The sequence below is a fragment of the Indicator indicator genome, chromosome 18 (genome assembly GCF_027791375.1).
Source record: "Indicator indicator isolate 239-I01 chromosome 18, UM_Iind_1.1, whole genome shotgun sequence".
In the NCBI taxonomy this organism is placed as follows: domain Eukaryota; kingdom Metazoa; phylum Chordata; class Aves; order Piciformes; family Indicatoridae; genus Indicator; species Indicator indicator.
Window position 1 is genome coordinate 4,777,706 of NC_072027.1, and position 22,484 is coordinate 4,800,189.

At 42.8% G+C, this 22,484-nt stretch overlaps 2 protein-coding genes across 2 annotated transcripts; one reads left to right on the plus strand and one right to left on the minus strand.

Annotated features, from left to right (window-relative positions):
- Positions 1–582: 582 nt before the first annotated feature.
- On the minus strand, positions 583–9,829 carry FAM114A2 (family with sequence similarity 114 member A2). The gene is made up of 13 exons (XM_054388955.1): positions 9,623–9,829; positions 9,321–9,420; positions 8,783–8,878; positions 8,375–8,487; positions 7,301–7,435; positions 6,980–7,138; positions 6,227–6,350; positions 5,155–5,234; positions 4,393–4,521; positions 4,057–4,196; positions 3,227–3,299; positions 2,601–2,654; positions 583–1,834 (listed from the first exon to the last, which is right to left on the minus strand). The coding sequence occupies exons 1-13, from the start codon at positions 9,827–9,829 to the stop codon at positions 1,736–1,738; spliced, it is 1,509 nt and encodes a 502-aa protein (XP_054244930.1). The 3' UTR covers positions 583–1,735.
- Positions 9,830–16,247: 6,418 nt separating this feature from the next.
- Positions 16,248–18,861, plus strand: MFAP3 (microfibril associated protein 3). The gene is made up of 2 exons (XM_054388931.1): positions 16,248–16,588; positions 17,952–18,861. Exons 1-2 carry the CDS (start codon positions 16,309–16,311, stop codon positions 18,695–18,697), a joined length of 1,026 nt encoding a protein of 341 aa, XP_054244906.1. The 5' UTR covers positions 16,248–16,308; the 3' UTR covers positions 18,698–18,861.
- Positions 18,862–22,484: the final 3,623 nt, after the last annotated feature.

A 22,484-nucleotide genomic window follows, 5' to 3' on the forward strand; every position in this document is an offset into this window, starting at 1 on the left:
CTGAGAAAAGGCCCAGCTGTCCCAGCCCCAGAGCAGCACCCAGCCCTGCCCCACACACCCTGGTCAGGTCTGAGAAGAAAAACAACTCCACAGTTCTTTCTTCTCATGTCACTTGTGCCCACTGCCATCTTGAGAGCTTTTAACTGGAAAGGTTGTCAAAACCAAATCCTTTCTTTAATAATGCTATCAACCAAAGGAAAAAAAAAATAAGAGTTTATTGTAGTGCAGATTTTTTTTTAACCCAGACACACTCCTCTCAAGTCTGGTCTTCTTTAGGATGCAAAAAAAAAAAAAAACCCAAACAAAAAAAGCTCTCCCTTCAGAGATCTGATCAGTCCAACCACAACTAAGGGAAAGCTTTTTTTCATATATATAAAATCAGAGGAGAATTAGCCAAAAGGTATTTTAATAGTAAAACCCACTTCTCTACTGCACAAATAGAGCAGAGAAATGTTAAAGCTTCAGTACAGCAGAAAATGTGCAAGACCTGCTAAAACCCAGAGGATTTTCAAAATGGGATTTGAGCATCATTGTTACCAATGAGCAAGTACAGAGGCAGGTGTGACACTCAGTCACCTCTGGTTGGCCATTCTGGACTTCTTGCAGCTCCATTTTAGCTGTGCATTTCTGCTCTTGTGATTCTAACAGAGGCTGCTCCCTCCCAATGAGCAAGCTCAAAAGATAGAACTAGCAAGAAAGGAACAAAGAAGGGAACTTTCACAGCACAAAGAAACAGATACCATATGTGGAGCAGCTTCTGAGACAAATTAGGACTCCTGCTAACAGAATCAAATTGCTTCCTGTCACCTCACTTTAATGCCCCTTCCAAGAAGGAGCATTGCATTATAGTAGTTTTACAGAGAAAAAGAAGAAAAGTAATACATGAGTTTGTGAACAGTCTGTGGCTGACAGGTTAGGCTGCACTGAAGAAGGGGAATCCTTCTGCCAGATTTTTTCATTAAATTGCCCAAACACAAATCAATTCCTTTTAGCCAGTTCTCATTTATTGCTATGGAACAAAGTACCCACATTCTCAGGGCTAGATCAGCATTTTCCCAGCTCATGCTGAAGCTAGCACTCTGCAAGAGAATGAGAAACAGCACCCTAGTGAGAGTCCTTGTCCCACATCCCTGAGTCATTAACAGACATCTTCAGGAAACTCCAGCTTTTCTTCACCAGCAAGAGCTTGAAAAGAAATCCTCTCTGCTCTATTCTCTCCAGCCTAGGAACTGCAAGGTTCATAATCTTAAATATTGGCCTTTTCCTGCACCTCCTATCCAATATCCACTTCAACACCAACACAGAGCTACCAGGAAGCTAATTATGTCTCTCTGACTTAAAAAAATCACACCATGATCTTAGTGAACTCTTTAACTAGCCAGCTGCTACTCTTTTTCTCCAGCACTGGAGAAGCTCTCTGGACTGTGAAGACAAAGAGCTTGTTAACATATAGAGCTGAGGGATTTTGGCAAAAAAGGATACAGACAGTCCATGAAAACAGAGAAGCAGACTGCACTTTAAGTCTGTCACGTTGTCCACCAGCCTGGACTATGCTAATCACATCTCTCAATGTGCTGTAAGAGCTGTCATTGCCAGACTGCATTTAATCACCCTTCTTGCAGCAGCAGCGATCAGAGTTAATCTTTTTCCCTTTAGTAAGAGCCATTACATCATTCTCCAGCATGGAAACTACGAAGTGGGAAGGTCAAAAAGTTCTTAATTAGAAGGGCTTTTATTACTGTGATAGTTCCGTTCTAGCCTCGATAAGAGAGATCTGCAGCACAGGCAGCAAGAGCTGGAAGGCATCTTGGATGTATGAAGCACTGTTTGAAGCCTATGAAAACAACAAAAAAAAAATCAAAATACATACATGAATAATTATGCTACCAATCAGCTTTACTAACCACATCCTCATTTCAAACAGCATTGATTAATGCACATAAGAAAGAGATGGCTGCTGCTTGTTGGATTCTTAAGGCTGCATTCTAGAAATCAATTAATATTAAGTTTTGGAGAGGCTTTTATGCCACTAGGCAAAAAAAAAAAAAAAAAAAAAAAATCAACTGACCTATAAACTGACAAACAAGCTCAGATGCAATCCAAATGCAGGCTACTGTTTTTGCTAACAGATAAGAATTTATTTCAAAGTGAAGCACAGGCATGCTGTGGCAGGAAGGAAGAACACACCAACGGGAAACATCCGTTTCCTACCACCACACCTCAGAAGTTCACAAGCATTGAGAACCAACTTAATAGCTAGAAAACGTTGAGACTTTTGCATGCTCATTTCTGAGCTTGTCTAAGGTTTGACTCTGGACATTTAAATTCTAGAAATCCAGACTGCTGAATTTAATAAGTGTCTTCTGACCCATCAGAATTGTCAGCTGAGACCACATAAGGCTCAATCTTCACTAAGTAACTCATCTCCTGTGCAAACCTACAGACATTTATTAAAACTTTTAAGTTATTAGGTAGGTAAGCAGAATCTTAGACCATGGGTTAGAGAATTTGGCATGCATAAAGATATTTAAGTGGAAAAAAAACCCAGTGTATCTATTTTTTGAGTATTAGCTTAAAGTTTTAACTGTAGTATAACTGACCTCCAAAAACACTCCAGTGATTAAGGGATTAAGCACGTCTGCTTTCTCGTTGACCTGCAGAGATCAGACATATATTATCCTGATTGAAAATTTGATCACATTTCTTCAAGCAAGATAAAGCTAAAGCCTCACTAAGTTTAAAATCACCATTGCTCCCTTGACTATAGGAAAGGGAAGTCACAAGCAGCAGAGGACCTGCCTTGTAGCATGCAAATCAGACCAAAGTCACCCACAGGTGGCCAGCACAACGGGTACCTGAATACACACATTATGTCAGCAAATGAGCTGTGGGCAGCTGGAGAATTTAAGGATAATGGCACTGTCTTCAGTAACACCTAAGTGTTTTGAAAAACCCTCCACAGAATCACAAACCTTATTTTCTTTTGTCTCCCTTCGTGCTGCCAGCACCGATTCCCACCCCCACTCTGTGCCAGGCTGGATGCAGCAGCAGGCATCTGAAAGCTCAGCTGCCATGATATGGGCCACACTGACCCAAAAGATCAGATCACAGGCTGAAAAGCTGCACATTTAAATGTGAAAACACAAACAGCACTTTGTGGTGAATCTCTCAAGGCTGTAATTAACAAAGCACATCTCGTTCCCAAGAGCTATGGTGTAGCTCTTACCCCTGCAGTCGTCAAGCACGTAGTGAACTCTTTAGAGAAGGCTGATAGTTCTTTACACAGCATAATAGTCATTCTGTGGAAAAAGAGTGAGAAAACCATGTAGCAAATACAGTCTACAAAAGAAACTTTCTATTAGCATTCCTCTAAAGCACAAACAAATGCCTTGTTTCCTAAATTAACCCCAAATTGATGTAGAGCTTATAAAGTGTATGGAAGATCCAGAAGTTCCTAAAAAAAAATTAGGATGGAAAAATAAGTAACAAGAACAAAAGGTCTGAGACAGCACTCAGAGGACAGACACATCCAGTCAAGAAGGGTGCTAACTTGTTTTCTTTTTTTTTACTGACAAGTGTCATTTCCTGAATTAGAAAGCACTGCACGTTTCCTACATTTGGCAAGCATCTCCCAACACAAAAGAAAACCCTTGTGTCATGATGCATTATTGGTAAGGCCACTCTACTCGTTAGTTGCAGTAATTTTACAGCATCACATACCTACCATACTAAATGATTAGCAAAGTAATTAAGGATCACTTTTATACAACTGTTTTGTTGTACTTTAAATGTCTATTTACTAGCACAAACTTAGGACAAACATTCCTCTTGGCTATACAAAAGCTTTCATGTAGGGTTTCCTCTTTGCTATCAAGAAGTGTCTGTAAGCTGGAGAGAGACAGCTGAATTCTGCTGGAATACAGAGAGGCCACCCATTGCAACTCTGAACACAGAATTTAAGAACCCTGAATTCCATGGGTTTGCAAATAATTATTAGAAAATGTAAGCAGTATGTGAGCAGTTATATGCCACACGTTTACTAAAAGGTGAACTTACTGTGAAAGGGACTTGGCTCTGTCTGTGGCTGCCACCTCTTGTTTTTCACCATGCAGAAACAAAGCTGCAGTTTTGTGAAACATTTCAATGGAGCACGCTGTTAGCTCAGCCAGACTTCTTATGGCAAATGCATGAATGTCCTGCAAGAGTTAAGAAGATTCCCCATACCATCCAAACCCAAGTGAATCACACAATGCACTATCACCACCCTGCCCTTTCAGACGTCAGCATCTGCACAGAAATAGAAACCCATAAACTCTGGATATCACAACTGTAACTCAGCAGCCAGATAAACACTCAGTGGTCAGATATTATCTTCCTTCATGACTCAGTTACCTCTACTGATTCTTGAGCATCATGGTCACCATCTCTGGATTCTACTTCTTGGGTTTCTTCACTCTCTTTTTCTTCTTTAGGAAGGCTGCTGTTGAATCGTGCTATCCATTTGTGAGCAGATGACCTCACCTGCAGGAAGATGTGCCACAGGATTTAATGGCTGGAGCAAAGCCTCCCCCTGCACACCACAAAACATGGAAACAGCTACGACTCCTTCAGGACTTTGCAGAGGTTTGGCTGCACTGATATCGTTGAGGGCAGACATTTCTGTACCACTGGGTGCTGGTTTACCAGCAAGACCACAATTGATAGAGGTGCTTTAAAAACATGTCTGCAGAATGCTGCTGCCACTCGGTGGAACTGAAGGGTAGTGAAAAGAAGGCAAGAAAGGAGATTCTTCCTCAAACCAACTTCTGAACATAATAAAGAGAGTTCTTTGCACCAAGAGAAGGGCTTTGATACAAGACTGTAGGTTGATTTCACTATGGTGGCTGAAGGCTTACTGCTCTCAGTTGTCTTTGCCACAACTTAGTACTGCCCAGAGACAGGGCTAAGACACACTGGTGTCTACTGATTCAGAGCCAAAGACAGTAGAGAACATGCTTGTGCCCCATAAAGTCGAAGGAAAAAGCCCATCTCCTTTGCCCACCATTGTCAAAAGATCTAAAACACAGCTTGTTTTCATGCATTTGATTTTCACAAGCAAAACAGGACTGAGAAGCAGTTCCTGTGAGGAATCTCTCCAGATGGAAAGTAACTCACCATGATCAATTTGTCTGGCTTTGAGGAGACACGCAGCTCTGAAAACAACTCCGTTACTTCTTTTGTGAACTCCTCATCTCCTAAAGGACAGACAAAGGATCCACACAAAGGACAGGCACAGGAATAAGCAGCACTTCAATGCACAACTAGACCTGCACAAGTCTGCCAACTATTTCCCTTTGAATCATCACCTCAGGCAAGAATGCATCAAACCTGGTCTTTTAAAACACAATTTAAGATAAGTTCTGAAAAGGTGGAGGCACCAGAGCCAGAAGGTTAACTTCTGCTTTCTGTTAGGCTTTTGCTTTCTCAATTCTGGTTTTCTAGCTAAGGAAATTTTGTTTTGTTTTTACAGGCAGCATTTTATAATGCACTAACTTGCACACCACCTTGGAGAGCCTGAAATGTCACTTAAAGCCTATGGTTCTCCTGTTACATACAGCAGGGCAGATGTTAACAGCAGGGGGAAGGCTGTGAGAGCTCCATCATGTGCAAATAGAAGACACATTAAATGTTAAACGATAGCAAGTGCAGGTGTGGAAAGTCCCCCCTGATGAGCCATTTAGGTAAAAGCAATGCAAGAAATTTACATCTAAATCTGCATAAACCTCAAGTATCAGATGGGTCTTGTGCATGGAGGCTTCTCTGAGTCTTTTGGTCCATGTGGCTAACTCTTATTTAAAACTAAATAAAAAGGTTTTTTTGCTTTCCCAAAGGTTGGACAAGTGTAGTCACAGTCTGTCTCTTGTGGTCAGGAAAATCCAGCATTTCTTTGTATTTGGATCTTGGCATGAGGTCTGTTCTATGAACTGCTCAAGAGTCAAGGAACTCTAATCCTGCTCTGGCAAGAAATTCTCTCTGCTACAGAATTAATGCACAGCAGCTTTCCCAGATAAAGGGTATTGCTACCTGTCCTGCTCCTGGCTACAGACAGCTTTAGGATTAAGCATTCAGCTAAAGAATAACTTAACTTTGGCAACATGCCCATTGCTAGTGATCAGGGCTAGTTTGGTCTACACTGAGAATTTCATTGAGAACCAGCTTCTCCTTTGAGAACCTGAGACTCTCTTACCCTTACTTTCCTCCTCCTCCTCTTCAAAGAATTCAGGTAAAGAAAATGCTTCTTTGAGTTGTTCCATTTCTTTCTCCAGTGCGTCCAACTCTTCTCCAGAGAGGGCATTTAGAACTGATTTCACCTAGTTAAGGGCAGCACAGGCAAAGAGGGAATCATAAATCCAACAAGGGGAAAAAAGAAACAGGATGGAAGATATAGGACTGGTTTGCATCATATGTAAAATGTATGTTAATGAGAAAGTGGCATTTTCTTACAGGAAGAAGGAAAGGGGAAAAGACTTCTATTTGTGAAGCCCTATTAGGTAATAATGGATTCTTAAGTGGTTATTCAAATTTTTTTCATTAGAAAAAGTGAATGACTTTCTGAAATTGCATGCTGTTCTGCCCTCCTCCCTGCCTCAAGACAGGGAGAATGATCTCTGCTGTGCTTCCAATACTTTCCTCTTCTTCAGACCAAGGCAGCAAAAAAGTGGGTATGAGGACAGAGTGACTTGTGAAAAGTTGTGGAAGACATGCAGGAACTGAGGCTGGTTGAGTAAGGAGACCAACTCTGGGAGCTGAGAACAGGACATAATGCTCCCAAGGTAAGCAACCAGATCATAATGCAGGGGTCAAAATGAAACTGTGTAATCAATCACTTTACAGGAAGCTCAGAGTGCTTGATTTTACATGTATATACATATATTTCTAATCTTTCTTTCCCTGCTCAGCTGAACTCAAAATAGAAGGCAAATTGCCCAAGGCCATTTACCTTTGATTCACTCTCTCTGGAAAGCATCTCTAAAGCCTCCAGATGCGAAAGACCCTGAAACTCATCAAACAGTAACCCATAATGGGCTTTCTTCTCTGTAGCCATGGTAACCTCAGTAGCTGTCTGCTGCTCTTCTTTCTCTTTTGCCTCTCGTAAGACCTGAAAAAGAAAAGAAGGGGACTCAGGTCAGCACCAAAATACACAGAATATGGGAGGAGAAGGCTTTTGGTTCAATAGTAAAAATGGCTGCTTAATGACAGAATCACAAAAAGGAGATGAAGCAAGAGAAACCAATGAGGAGCTGATAGAAAACTGCCATACCTGAGATAACGTAGAGGTTCTGATCATTAGGCCCTTTGTTTTTTTGAATCCAGGGTCTCCCTCAGCTATTACATCCATTGTCTTTTTCCCAATGAATTCCAAGGCATCCAGACCTCCAGTAATAACACTTTTCCCCTAGGAATCAAGATTTGGATATAGAAGGCATGTAAAACTCACAGAAGACTCTTCAATTGAAGAAATTGAATTGGAGGATTTGTATCAGCAATATTATGCCAGGCACTCACATATAAGCCAAATTGGTCCTTGTCACCCTAAAATTCAACCCTAATCACCACAAAAGAGCAGAGGGACATGCAAAGAGCCACAATACATTGTAATCCAACAGTTTAATATAGCACTCAGACAGCTGCAGCAATGTGATGGGAAATACCATTTTTATTTTGTGAACAGGCTGGTTCCCAGTACATTAAAGTATTAAAGGATTTAGTTCTCATCCTTCCAATCAGAAAACACTAGACCTATGGGTTTTGGTTGCTAACTCTTGTTCAAGCCTTAAAAGCAGAAGCAAGCTCTCCATCTGTGGCTCTCAGATTCATGGGCCAACTGACAAGACAGATCACAAAAGCAGTTTCTAAGGGTAATGGGTTCCTTTGAAGTGCATTTCTCATGGTTACAGGAACAAGCTGATTTCCAAGCAATTTGGGCTAGTTTCACAGAAGTTTTTGAAGAGGAGAATGGATTTCATCTCTAGACAGTTCTGTGGAAAGCAGTGGAAATATTCCAGGAATGAGTCTGACCCTGTAATTACCTGAATACTCTGAAGGGAGGGAGCAGAGATAACAGAGGTGGCATGCATGGGAACGCACGCACCACACACTGCACTGCTAGGCTTTCTTGTTATGTATCAACATTTATCACAGAACTATCAAAATTCAAGACAACTTACACATTAACTGGCAGTTAGAAGAAAGGCACAGGATAAAGATTGTCTGAGTGTTGGAATAGGTTCTCACCATTCATCCCACAAAAGTCAAAAGCTTCTTCTCAGATGAAAGGCAAACCCCCCCAACAGTCCCTTAAACCCCTTTTCTCCTGCATTCCCAACTCACTCACTGTGCTTTGGACAGCAGTAGAGATGGTTGATAAAACTCCAAGAGCTCCAGCAATAGGAAAGGAACTGCCATCATCAACTGCATCTGTGCTGCCAGCACCAGGACTCTCCTTTCCTGTGTTAGAAGGTATAAAATTAATTTCCTCACTCCCAGGGAAAAAAAAAAAAAGATCCTGTCAGCTGCAGAGCAGAGAAAATCAACAAACACCAAGTGTCAGCCAGGAGCAGAGGTAGAGATGATGTCATTTTTCTACCTACTTTTCACAGCCAACAGAAGTAAGCCATAGACTATTATTTTAACACAGAAATATCTACCCCATATGAAAGATGCACAGTAAGGTGATGTTATTTTAGTGCTGATTATGTGATGAGAAATGTTTCAGTGTTGTTTGTATGCAGTAAAAACTGACCTCTTGTAGCATCTCTAGTCTCTGATGATATTTCACTAGGACTGGGGATCCCAAGGGTTGTTTCTGCTTTTTCTATGACATTTGAAATACCTTGACCTAGAGAAGACAGCAGAATACTGCTTTAACCATGAGATATAACAGAAAACAGAAAAAAAAAATCAGGATTAGGCCTGCATATTGGGTTTTAATATTCTGAATTCCTCTTGTTCGAGGGAGTTTACCCAGCACTAAAACCTATTACTGGGCAGCTTGCTTTCCAATGTAATCATCTCAGGTACCATCTCTGCTTTTAAATCAAGCTGTAAATAACCACCTGAGTATCAGTTTAAAATACCTGCAGAAAATTATGCAAACACCTTAAAAACTTGACAGTAATGTTAGCTCTGCATACCTCCTTAATCTCATTGTACCTCCTGGTATATGTTTTCCCCATTACTTGAACAATTCTGCTGACATTCTTCCAATAATTGCTGCTGTAACAAAAACAAGCTTAAAAGCACCAACTTGGGTTATTATCAAATACCACAAAGAGCCTTACCTACAGTAGCTACAGTAGCAGTTGCAGTTGACAGCAGAGATTTCCCCCAGCTTCCCCAGTACCCCCATCCTGTCTGTACCACAGCTGGAGAATCTGAGACCTTCAATAAAGAAAAGCAAAAGAGAGTGATCCAGGTGAGAAGGGTAGCACAAGCAGTCTGTGATGTGTAACTTCTGTGCAGCAGTTTCTTTTCAGACAAACAGCAATGTGAATTTTTTTAAAAGCAGTGAGGCTCGTGGTCAAAATTATTTTCTGCTCAGAGTCACAAAACACGCTATTAAGAGCAAGGAACAGGAACATACCTTCAGGGTTTCAGCTGCTGGCTTTTCTGTGGCAGGAGGCTGACTTGGGGGCTTGGGCTCAGGTCTTTTCCGAGTCATAGGCATAGGCTCAGACTCTTGCTCTCTTACTTCATCACTCTTATCACAGCTAAGCTCTTCTGCTTTCTGTTCATTTTTGTCTTCGCAAGTTTCTTCCTTCAGGCTTTCACTGCTGTCTTTCTCAGACATGATTACTAACATCCACAGAAAGCAAAGCAGATAAAATAATCACTCCCTTGTACACTTCATTAGTTCCAAAGCATCACATTTGTTTTTTAAATAACAAAACACAACTAAGGCAGAAATCCCTTCACGCTGCCACTCACATTTTTAAGGGAGTGTGTACACTGACTTATGTCTGACTGGAAGAAACGTCACACTTGGAAGTTTAAAGTCCCACAGAAACACATGGCTTTATCTTACCAACACACCCTCTCCATGGGAAAGAAACAAGTTGCTAATTCCAACAATCAAATGAAAGGTACACAAGGTCCTCAGATAATTAAATCCATTACTTGCTTCACAAACAAAACAAAACAAAAACAAACGTTGAAAACAAACTTCATGGGACAGCTGCTTTGAGGGTGTCAGATACAAATGGGGATAGCTGCCAGAAAGCTGGGCATGGAGGGAGGCAGCACCTGGTTTGTTTCTGTATTTAGGACTGAGTTTTGTCAACGCATTAACATTATCCAGAACTTGAAATGTGCTCCAGCTGCCACAGCCACCAGCTCTGATATTGCATATTGGCAACAATGGTGCTCACAAACACAGACGCCAAGCTGTGGCCTGCTCACAAGGGAGAGGTTTCTCCCTCCTGCTGACTTTGCTGGCAGCACTTCACCAGCTCCGGGGCAGTAACCTGACGGCAGCAGCAGCAGCAGGTAGGAACAGGCAGAGCCACATCGAGCACTTCAGACAGCACCCCACAGCCCCCTGACATCGTCACAGGCGTGATGCTGCGTCCTGGAGAGGTGGCTTCCGATGCAATCGGGGGAGCTGGCCCCAGCCACGGGATTTCGTTGGTTTTAGGCTTAAATAGGACGAGGACAGCAGCTCCTATAGACAGGGCAGCTCCAAGGAACGGGATGGGGACTCCCACCCTATTTCCCCGTGACTTCCAGCAGCAGCGCGCAGGACCCCACACCCCACGGCAACTCCGGCCTGGCCGGCCGTGGTCGGCTCCGAGGGGCACCGAGGTGACCACACTGGGCGCATCGCCATCCGGGGCACCCCTCTGGGCTCCCCAGCCCTGGGAGACCTCCTTCCGTCTCTGCCTCTTCGGAAATCCCCCCCAGATCTCACAACCCCTACACGTGGCAGCCTGATCCACAGGGAACTCCGAGGTTCCCTGAAGCTCCCGCCGTGGGATTCCAGCCCTGCAGGGAGACCTCCAGGTGCCCACACCCCACCATGGTACCGCCAGCCCTACAGGGGATTCCCGAGTGCCCCAAGGTCCCGCCCCGCTGTGGGACTCCCCGTCCCTCAAAAGAGCCCTTCGAGCCCCCTGCGCCTTCGACCCTCCGAAGACCCGCTTCGCCTCCCCGGTCCAGCTGCCAGTGCCGGTTCCTGTACCGCCCGCGCCTCACCCGCCGGGCCCGGCCGGGCCGCCAGCTGCGCGATCCCCCCGCCGGGCGGACCGTGACCATTGAGGCGCGGTGCAGAGCGGCACCCCAACCTGACCCGGAAGTGCGGCCCAGTGCGGAAGGGCGCGCGGAAAGCATATCCGGGTAGCAGGTCCGGTGGTGGCGGCGGCGGTGGAGGTGCGCGGTGGGTCGGGGTGTGGACCGGGCAGGGACGTGGGGCGGACCTGGGCGTGGGGTGGGCCCCGTCATTCTTCTTCCAGTGGCAGCGGCGTATCGCTGCCTCACTGCGTCATGCTGACTCCCAAGTTTTGCCTGCCGACGTCGAAGTCGGGGGAAACGGTGCAGCACCGCGAAGGTCCCGGCACCCATCCCACTGCTGCGGGAGACATTGGGGGCCCGCGTCTTAACCTCAACCCGCGCTGTTTTGGCACGAAAATGCTGTCGGGGCCGGGGAGGGGGTAGCAGTTTCCTGGCGTGACGTCAAGCCCAGGCCTGAGGGAACTGGGTTGTGTAGTCTGGAGAAGAGGAGGCTGAGGGGAGACCTCATTGTTCTCTACAGCTCCCTGAAAGAAGGTTGCAGTGAGGTGGGGGTTGGTCTCACTAGTATAAAGTGATAGAACGAGAGGAAATGGCCTCAGGTTGACACCAGACGAGGTTTAGATTGAATAATGGGAACAATTTATTTACTAAAAGAGTGGTCAGGCATTGGAACAGGGTGCCCAGGGAAGTGGTGGAGTCACCGTCTCTGTAGGGTTCAAAAAAAGTGTAAACGTGGCACTTTGGGACATGATTTAATGGCTGTGGTGGTGTTAGGTCAGCAGTTGGATTCTGTGATCTTAGAGGTCTTTCCTAGCTGGAATAATTCTGTGATTCTAGGTTCTTAAGGTTAGCTTTAGGTTAGCATGGATTTACATCATGTCTCCCACTGCCTCAAGGAGTTTGATTGGGACTTTCCTGTGGGCAAATATGGTTGCATGTGAGATCAGGCTGACAGAGGGGAAAAAAGCTTTTTCTTGTCTGCAGCCAAATCTATGTCCTTCATGAGTTACCCTGTGACATGTATCAGGCAGCCAAGGGGCTGTGTACATGGCAAAACACTATGTCCTGTGAAGCAGCTACACATGGGTGAGGTCTGCTCAGCTCTTCTGTAGCTTTGCTCCTTAATTTGGTTGTTGGGATGAGCGCAGCCACTCCCTCACAGAGCCTTCGTTGGTCCTGGCAGCAGGTGAACCCTCTCTGTGGCTTCTGCTGCACCAGTAGTGGCTCTCCTCAAGGCCACACGGTCTATTTTCACAAATTTCCCAGGAGCTAAGGTCTGCAGGGCTCTGCTATGTGGCAGGTTTGAAAGAGGGTCAGAGGGGCCTCACAGGGTAATCACAGCAGCCTGATATCTGCCAGATATTACATTGAGAGTAGAAAGGTGTGCTCTGTGCAAAAGTGACCCATGTAGATCTCTTTAGTGTGCATACCAATTAGCTTGTCTTAAATGCTGAAATACGTTTCCCCATCGTGTGCCAGAAGTGGCAGTCAGAGCAGTCTGTGGTCTGTCAGGCATGTCTTGGTTTATTGCTTAACATTCCCCCAGGTATGTAATGATGTATGAACAGTGAATGTAAAGCCATATAACTTTCAACCTCTTGGGCCCAAGTTTCACAGTGCCTTATAAATGTGTGTAATTTTAAGTACTATCAGTACTTCCATTGACCTCAGTGGGACTACTTACAGTGCTCATAAGTAAAACACAGATGCACTCTTTCAGGATAAGAGCCAAGGATGATTCATACAAGTGTATGCATCAGAGATTTTTATCTTTCCACTGCTATTTGTTGTTACAGCTTAGGGTTTATTTAATAAAGGTTAAATATGTTGAGCCCGACTTCAGGTTCAGTTGTAAAACAGCCAGATTCTGTTCTGCACACTTTATCTGGCTTGGGCTTAATGCTTTCTTGAAGAATTGTGATGTTGGCACCGTTCACACTTTATCCTTTTTTGGATCCTTTACCAGCTCTAGCAGCTGTTTTGCATAAGTGTGGTCGTTGAAGAATATAGATTTTGCAAATCGTTTTCTTTTTTCCCAGCACTCGGCAGTGAGAGATCATTGTCTGCTTAGCAAGAATGGCTTTTCCAAAAGCCAAATGTGACAAACAATTTCTAGTAAATCAGACCTCGAAGAGTTTAATAGTAAAATTCAATGACCCATCACCAGTGCTTGGTACATTATGCAAGCTCAGTGCAAATATAGTGGAGAGCATATGCAATTACTGAAGATAATTGTCTTACAAGGGGAAGATGGTGCTGAGTATTTCTTGTGTTCAGTAATTGACTGAGGTTCCTATTGTCATTTTAGGAGGAGTGCCACAGACACTTGGAAATCTAACAATTTAATAATTTAAAATGACAGTAACACAGGGCAGAGTACAGGAAGTGCTGGGATTATTCTCTAATAAATCTAAAACTTTGTTAGTTAAGAAGTTATTGTTATAGAAGGCTGTAAGTTATTCTGTGCATGTGATTCTGAACTGAAGATGTAGGTTTGTCTTCACTGCAGAGCTGTCATCAATTGTAATTGCATCAAGCACAGTGAAGTCAAGTCCCTATGCATGCAAAAGCCATCAGGGGCAGTGGCATTTTTAATTGAAGGCAGCTGGGTGGTGAAGTAATGGATGCAAAAGATCTGCCACCACAGCACTGCACTTGCTAGCCCAAGCTGTGACAGACTCAAACAGCATCTCCTGTAATCCAAATGCCAGTGGTCCACAAACTGCTAAAAATCTGCAGCCTGTCTTTAAGAAATCTGCACAAGGTCATCAAAATAAGCAGGTCAGTTTTCAGCAGCCTTCTGAAGGCTCTGAAACACTGAAAATACTAGGGGTCTAAAATAGGAAGGTTCAAAACATTCCTTCAACAGAAACCTTATTACTGGATTTTTGGTTTTGTTTTTTTTCAGATCTGTGTAATTGATGTGGCTGGGATGCTCCTCTCTACTGAGCAGGACACAGTAACAGTTTCCCTAAACTGTAACTGGTGGAAAACAGGAACAAAAGAGGCCTTGGTTCTGTTTTTACCTGTTTAGCTGTGGGAAGTAGCACAACGGTAAATTGAGTTCTCAATGCTGGTCTCGTCTTAAATGAATGGACAAGAGGCGTGATGAAAAGCAGAGTGGGACCAATTAAAAAAAAAAAAAAAAGACAGATGAAGGAAGGGATTGTTGTTTACAGAGAAGCAAGTGGAGTGCCTGTTTTCCAGTTTCTTTTGCAGGATTCAGTGGATGAGTTGTTTAGCTAAAATTGAAGGAAAGTTGTACACAGCTGCCGTTGCCTTCTTTGCTAAACTGGTTTCAGCAGTAGGTGCCACAGAAATGGGTCAGACAACACGTCTCATCAGATATGTGGTTTGATCTTCAACAAATTAGCTTTAACTGAAAAAAATTCCTAGTGTGGGTAGTGTGTTATCAGCAAATTTTCCCGTTCTCGAATGTACTTCATTTTTCTCTGCTTGAAAAGACAATTAGGCAAATCACCTGTATTTATTCAAATTGCATTATTTTTCATCACTGATAGGATTTCTGTCTGCTTTAGACATTATTAACTACTGGTCCTGGAAGGATATTAAGTGTCTGCACTGTTTATTATGAAAATGTATTCCTTTGTTTTGCAGTATTTATGAAATTCAAGTCGACTGGCTTTTGTTGTTGGTAGAAGAAAAGGTGATAAATTTCAAGTCACACAGTCAATAGGATGAAGTGAGATATTCTTTAAGATAACATTTGGCTTGTGGCTTCCTTACTTTGTTATTTTAGGGCTCTGGAGCAGTTTAGATGGAATCATAACTTCAGGGAATGCATATTGGATTAGAAATTGTCTTGAATCAGGCTTCCAGGAAAATTGATTACAGATTTTTTCCTGTTGGTGTCATCTCATTTTGCTACAAGTTGGTTTTATTCTAGCTTTTAAACCAGGAAAATCCTTGTGTGCAAAGAACATAAAATTAAAAGCTGTTTCCTAATGTCTTCAAATACCTTTTGTGCACATTCATTTTCAGAGTGTGAAATCTCTCTGTAGACAAAACAATTTTTTAAAATGTCTGTGAAATATGTGGCAGCATTCGGGTAGAGAAGGCGATAAACAAGATATGACTGCTGAGGTGTAGCAACATAAAGTCGCAAAGATTTTCAGCAGGGGCTTATTGCAAAACAGGAAAAGGAGTTAGAAAACGCAGCAGCCACAAGAGATTGAAAAAAAAAAAAGTATGTTTAGACACCAGTGTCCTGATATTCAGAAAGGGACTTCCTCACTGTGGCTGTAGGTAACTGCCAAGAGAGTTCTCTTAACAGGAGAATTTGTAAGCATTTTATGTGGTATTTAGCTATCTAACACGGATTCTGTCTCTAAAATCAAGTAAGTAGTTGTAGAAACACTAAAAATGAGCTGTGTTTGTTCTTTGGATTTTCTCTAGGTGCTAAATGAAAGATTGGCTTTAGAAAACCAGGGCTTAAAAGTGCTTTGCTATTGTAGGGAGGGAGGCAGGAATTATATCCTCTTTCTTTTCTTCCTGTCTTACAAAAGCACTGTTTCTGACCCTGGAGATAATTCTGTGTTTCAAGTAGTCTGAACACTTTGTTCTTTTTTTTAAAACCTTTTTCCCCTTAATGGTTATTGTTCCTGGGCCTTATTCATTTGGATGGGAAGATGAACATTTAGAAGTCTGAAGGTTGTGCTAATGCCTTCTTACCCTGGTTTCATTACGGTGTTCTGAGCAAAGCTCTGATTTGGAACCTCTTGGCTGACAGTTTATGTTATGCTAATTGAAATCTGTTTACTGGAAATGAAATCTGAATACGCTGTAAGCTTGCTATCATTAATAAACTTAATTCTTTTTCTGTTTCTTTTTTTTTTTTCTCAGTTGAATTTCCAGTTTCCACTTCCAGTATTGATGATCTTGAAAGTGCATTTGGATCCAAGACGTTTTCTATCACTGAACAAACCAAGAGCTTTCTCCTATTTCAGAGTGATACAGACAGTTTAATTTCGTATGACCTCACTTCTCCAAATTAAATGAAAAAAGAGTTTTCTCTACCTTTCCATGAAGCTCAGCTATTGCCTGTTAATTTTGACTGTTACTGCTGATCTTTCCATTGGATTTATACTGGAAAATGTAGCTTTTAACAGGACAGTTTCTCTTGGGACTTTCAATACGTCACTTCATACAGTGTCTCAAGCTTTAGTGAGTTCTCCAGCACACCATGATATCATTGCCAAAGAGGGCACCAGTATTTTACTGGAATGTAAACTGAACAACAGCCAGTATGAATATATTCTTTGGTATAACTCCAGAGGACACCTGCTTGAACAGAAGGAGGAAGGTGAGCCTTTCTGCTCTTTTCTATGCCTCAATATTTCCCTTTTCCACAGGCTGTGAAAACCTCTGGGACTTTACTACCATTTTTTCTTCCTATCCACCTGTTTTTACAGTTGGGAGATAAGAAGAGAGCAAGACAAAGCCCTTTGCCCTCTGGCATGTGAATTATACCTGAGTTGTTCTATCTTAGCCCATCCATCCTGCTGTGGTGTCCCACAGAATCATTTTGTTCCAGAGGCATCACACTGTTCAATATGGAAGAAATTAATCTGCATCCTACCAGATGCTTACTGATGTTCTCATTTATTATTGCTCTGGTTTATATTTATATGAATTAAATACAATTCTCAACAACTTCTGACCTTTTCCAGCTGGCAGTCAGCGATTTCATTTTGTTACAAGATTTTTTTTTTTTTTAAAAGCATGGGGTAACATATTACATTTATTTTCTGGTTTATGCACCAGTGAGGCTGTGGAAGCTAACACAATTTGTAATGGCCAGCAGTGAAATACTTTCCATTTAACCCTTTTGTACAGAGGGAGGATATATTTTCCTAACCACTGGCTCTTGTAGTTATGTCCCTGTAGTTTTTAATTTCCAAAAACTAAAGTCTTTTAGAGATACATTTCGTTTTCTCTATTAGTATTAATGAAGGTCACTGAGCTAATTGATAGGATTTTCTGGGAGGCCATCTTTCTGCCTTAAGTGTTCTGTAACCCCTTTGTAGTTAAAATGCCATCTGGAGATTAGTTCAAAGTAGACTCATTAAAAGAATGAGTTATGAAAACAGTTTTCCCCTTAAATTGTAAACGCAGAGGAAATGCTGTATAAAGCTGGAGGCTTTTATTGATTTCTTTTTACATGGGTTTTGTATATCAGCACTGCACGCTCAGCAGAAAACTCTGTCTCAAGGAAATTCTGGCTTCTTTTGCCAGCGGAGCCATTTACAGACTCTGATCTTTTCCATGGGTCACTTGACTTTTACCTCTGAAAATTAGACTTTATAGAGGGTGGTCCTTGAAAAAATAGTGCTGCACAGCGGGTAGAGAGCACTAGTTAAGAATGAGGATCCCTGTGAGAAAGAGCTAGCAGTCCAAAAGCACCCAAGAATGTGCAGAGAAGAGAAAGTAGTAAGCATGCAGAGCAATTTACTATTAAACAGTAGGACTGGTAACTGGTTTATAACTTTCTGTATCACAAGCATGAAAAGGGAATTTCAGTCCTTGCTCTACCATTTGGATTATGCTAGAAACGGACTAATGACTTCCAAGCTGTGTCTCCTGTTGATGGAGCAAAGAGTACATGTCTGCTTCTCTAGTGATTTTTTTTGTTTCCTGAGCTTAGTTTCTTTCTTTTAAATCTCTAGGTGGCCGATGGAGGATTGCTGATAATTCCCTCAACATCACAAGGGTCAGCTTTGCTGACCGGGGGCGATACACGTGTGCAGGTGTTAACCATAATGACACCACGTACTACACGGTCACCCTGAGGGTCATCTTCACCTCAGGAGACATGAGTATCTACTACATGATTGTGTGCCTCGTTGCCTTTGCCATCACCCTCATTTTAAACATAACCCGGCTGTGCATGATGAGCAGTCACCTGCGCAAGACAGAGAAGGCTATCAATGAGTTCTTCAGGACGGAAGGGGCTGAGAAGCTTCAGAAGGCTTTTGAGATAGCCAAGCGTATCCCTATCATCACCTCTGCCAAAACGCTGGAGCTGGCCAAAGTCACTCAGTTTAAGACCATGGAGTTTGCTCGCTACATTGAGGAGCTCGCCAGAAGCATTCCCCTTCCACCCCTGATCCTTAACTGCCGGGCCTTCATGGAGGAGATCTTTGAGGCGGTGCGAGTTGAGGATCCTGATGAAGCAGGTGAGGAGGGAAAGCAGAGCCAAGCCTGCGGCGCCCAGCCCGCACTATACCCCAGCAACCCAGAGCTGAAGCGCAGCGACTCGCCAGCCGGCGATTCAGACGATGGCTCCATGAATGAGCAGGGCCAGGAGATAGCTGTCCAGGTGTCCATCCACCCGCAGTCAGAAGTGCAGAGCATTGATTCTGCTTCTCACGACAGCTGCCAGTTTGCACCTTCGGAGGAAGGCACCTGCTGAGCCCGGCGCTGTTGTGAAGGAAGCACAGACAACCCCAGGATGCTGCCAGAAGGGGGGTCTGCAACCCACCTGCCTCAGTCCCATCTGCACAAGTGCTTTGCAAATCGCAAGGTGCCAGAACTGCTACTGAAATCTGTATCTTCTGTCAGTGTTCATCTAATGGTTTCAAGTCTGTTAAAGCCATTTGGAATTCTGTGCAGTTGCTTTTCTTTTTAAAACTATCTTTCTATACTTAAAATAGTTACAAAACAGGAATTCTTTGTCCTTGACTCCTTGGTAACTTCTGGTACTTTTCATCTATATTAGAGGTGGCCAAGCCGAGCAGTACAACTTGCAATAAGATCTTTTCCTTTGTGAACTGTTTTCTTCCCTCACAAAATGGAGCTGGAGTTCCTTTGATCAGTGTTGTTGTCCTGACAAATTGAGTTGTGTGCTCTTTTTGAGTTGCCTCTTGGTGTGTGTAGCCCATCAGAACCATGGTGAGCCTGAGCAAATCTGTTTCCTGTCGTGTGCTTCTAAGTTGCTATCAAAATGTACTGTACTTGGGGAGAGAGTAGTTTCAAAGCAGCTTGAGAACAACCAGGGGGGCTCAGTTTTCCATGTATCTGCAGACAACTCCTGTGCGTTCCAGTGTGTGGAGAGCAAATTGTTACAGAGCTGGTTGCCTAAACTCGGTGCTGATTGCCAAAGCGCCTTACCCTGGCTCTGCTTGACAGAATGGAGCAGTAGCAGGCACTGCTGGCACTCTTTCCTTGACTTTGCCGATTTCACTGCCTCTAGAAAATCCAAAGTTTTCTATTGTATTTGACATGTTGTGAGAAAAGAGTGACAGTACTATGTCGTGGCATCATTTAGAGATTAATTCATCTACAGATCAGGTGTCTCGGGCACCTCTTTCTGAGCAGTTACAATAGGGAGGTGAAAAGCAGTGGCATTCTTTGCTCTGGCCAGTGCTTGCAGAAAGTGGTGAAGACAGTGGGTAGCAGAGGGGTTGGCTGAGCTGTTTGGGAGTGGAATAACTCACTGAACATGCCCTGCCTCTTCTGCTGAAGAAGGGTGGCAGAAGGGAGCAGTGCAAGTGCTGACATACTTTACACTCCAAGTTCTTCACCAAGGATCTCACTCTCAGCTTCCTGAGCTGTTAAGATAACACCTCCAGGAGTCAGAGTGCAGACAAGAATGTAGTTCCTTCCTTCACTCTTTGGTGCTGATTTTTTTTTTTCTCCTTTGTAAGTTGTATCACTTAAATAGCATTTTATATCCTGTTGAGATTTAGTAGATGTAAGGCTTGTAAGCACTCCACAAATTAATTTCTTACAACTACTGGAAGCATATTGCCATATAATTTTAACTACTTGGCAACAGGAGCACCATTTAATTTCCCACAACTCTTTTTCCTTTCCTTATTATTACAGAAATGTCAGTTGAACAAGTGATTCTGGACTGTTGCTCAGGCTTCTTAAGAGGATTTGACATTACGTTTCCATGAGCAGAGATGGAAAACAAGCAGGCACAGTGGTAATAACAGGGTGGGGCTGTCTGCTGTAGTGCATACTCGTAACTGAAGACCTGAGCAAATTATACAGATCAGATCAGAGAATGGGGAACTGAAGCATTTATTACCATTTTAAACTACTTTCTGGGGAAAGTTCTGCAGTCAGCCACCAGTAAATGCAGTGTAAGGTAAGAGTGGTGTTTGTCAGGAAGGGAGAAAATTGCTAGCCTTGGTTGTAGTGGTGTTCCCACCAGCTTGGTACCATTGCCAGACTGTAGCAAACTATGTCTGTTTCAGGGGATTAAAGCCTTCTCTAGACACTTAAAATATTTACAGTCCTCAGCTTCTTTTTTGCTTTCATAATTTGATGGCACTTTCCATGAGAAAAGTTTTTCTAGTTTTGTGTAACCTGTCTGGCTTCTTTAGTTTTTTTTGAGGTGGTCAGTGTTAAAGGATATTCTTGTGAATAAGTAAGCCCTGCTGAGATACTGCTGGCTTCACTTCTATACTATAACGAGGTCTGCAAATTTGTTGCACATTCATGAGTGGAGATTTGAGGGATTGCACCATTTTGGGTGTCCTAGTTGAAAGCTACAAGAGAGAATGAGCTGTGTTAATCTCCTTTGTGCCACAGGCCCTCAGGGTTGTACCTGCACCTGCCTTTTTTCCCTATGTACAGCTCTCCTTGCCTCTGTAAAACCATTGCATTATATGTGGCAGTAGAATCTTGGACATTTTGCTTCAAACTACATGCACAGGGTAGAGATGCAGCTACAAAATCAAAGCTCCATTTAATTGCTTCCTAAGAAGCTGTTATGCCATCACGACTGACAAATATCTCATCAGAAATGGCAGCTCCCAGGCAGCAGGATGACACTAGAGGTGTGTCAGATGGGTGCCAGGAGAGCAGTTTCTAGATTAATTCAATCTGTTTTGGTTTTATTTTTATACTTTATTTACATAGCTCCAAGTTCTTACTAAGCACAGTTACTTGGTGTCTTTGTGTGTCCTGTTGCTGGTGGAGAGGAAAGTGTGATCATGCATAAAAGTCCTCAGAAGTGCAGTTTATTGCTGAATAGTAAAGTTAAGCATTTTTGCTGAATTATTACCGTCTTCTATTCACTAAATTAATTTCATTCCTGGGAAGGAAGCTGTTCTGTGAGGATTTCACTGAATCAGGAGTACTTATTAAATGTAGAAACTGATCCTGCTCTCACTGAATTCAATTAGAGCGGATTTAAAGCTCTAGTGTATTTTACAAATGACAGTACAGGATTTTTATGCATCTGAAAGCAAAGCTGATGGTGATGTTGCACTGTAAATGTGATTTCCAGAGAATGAAACCTGACACTGGTTTCCAAACAACTTGTGAACTGTTCTCATTTATCCTGAGTAGATGTGTGCACTTGAATTTGTTTGATGGGTCCATTTGAGCATTAACATTGAAAGATGATGTAAACAGTGGTTCTCTCTTAACTTTTTGTAGGACAAGGAGAGTCTACAGTGGTTTCCTTGCTTTAAATTCTTTGACAATCACAAGGCTGTTTTTCCTCTTTTTTTTTTTTGGTGACTTTTTTATTTTTATATAATGGTAAATCTCCTTGTTATCCAAGAGTACCTAAAATTAACTTTGTAGAGATTATTTATATTACTTGCATTGTAGTGTAACTGTTTAATGTAACCACCTAGGATTTCATACTTTCATAAAATTAACTGGTAGGTTTGCAAAATAAATGAAACTCCAAAGCCCTGTCTTGTTAGGGTTGTCTTTTTCATGATGAGTGCCTGTCCATCCCAGGTTAAATAGCAGAATGCTATTTAATAGCCAGCCTGAGGAAGGTTGCTGGGATATTCAGTCAGCTGATGGACTGTTCCCAGCAGCATCTGTAGTAATTGTTACCAGCTGCAGAAAGAATGGCAACAGACCTGAAATACCTTCAGGAAGGCCCATGCATTCTCCCCTAATTTCACTTCTGCAAGCTAAAAGGGTGATGATGAAGTGCAGTGACCTTCAGCCACACACAAGTAGCACACAGGGTTGTGCTATTTTACATTGTAATCACCTCTTTTGTTTTTTAATCCTCCTCTAAACCAAATACGTTTGGACACAATTTACCTCCCAAAAGACAGCATAGCACAGACCTGGAGTATCTAAAGCTTTCAAGGACCAAAGCCGTGTTAGAGTTTTTCTAGTGAGTTGCTGAGGTGGCATAAATCCGTTCCCACTTCTGTGCCAAGGGAAACATGTGGGCTGCTCTCACTCTGCACCTCTAGAGCTGGAGGAGATGCAGG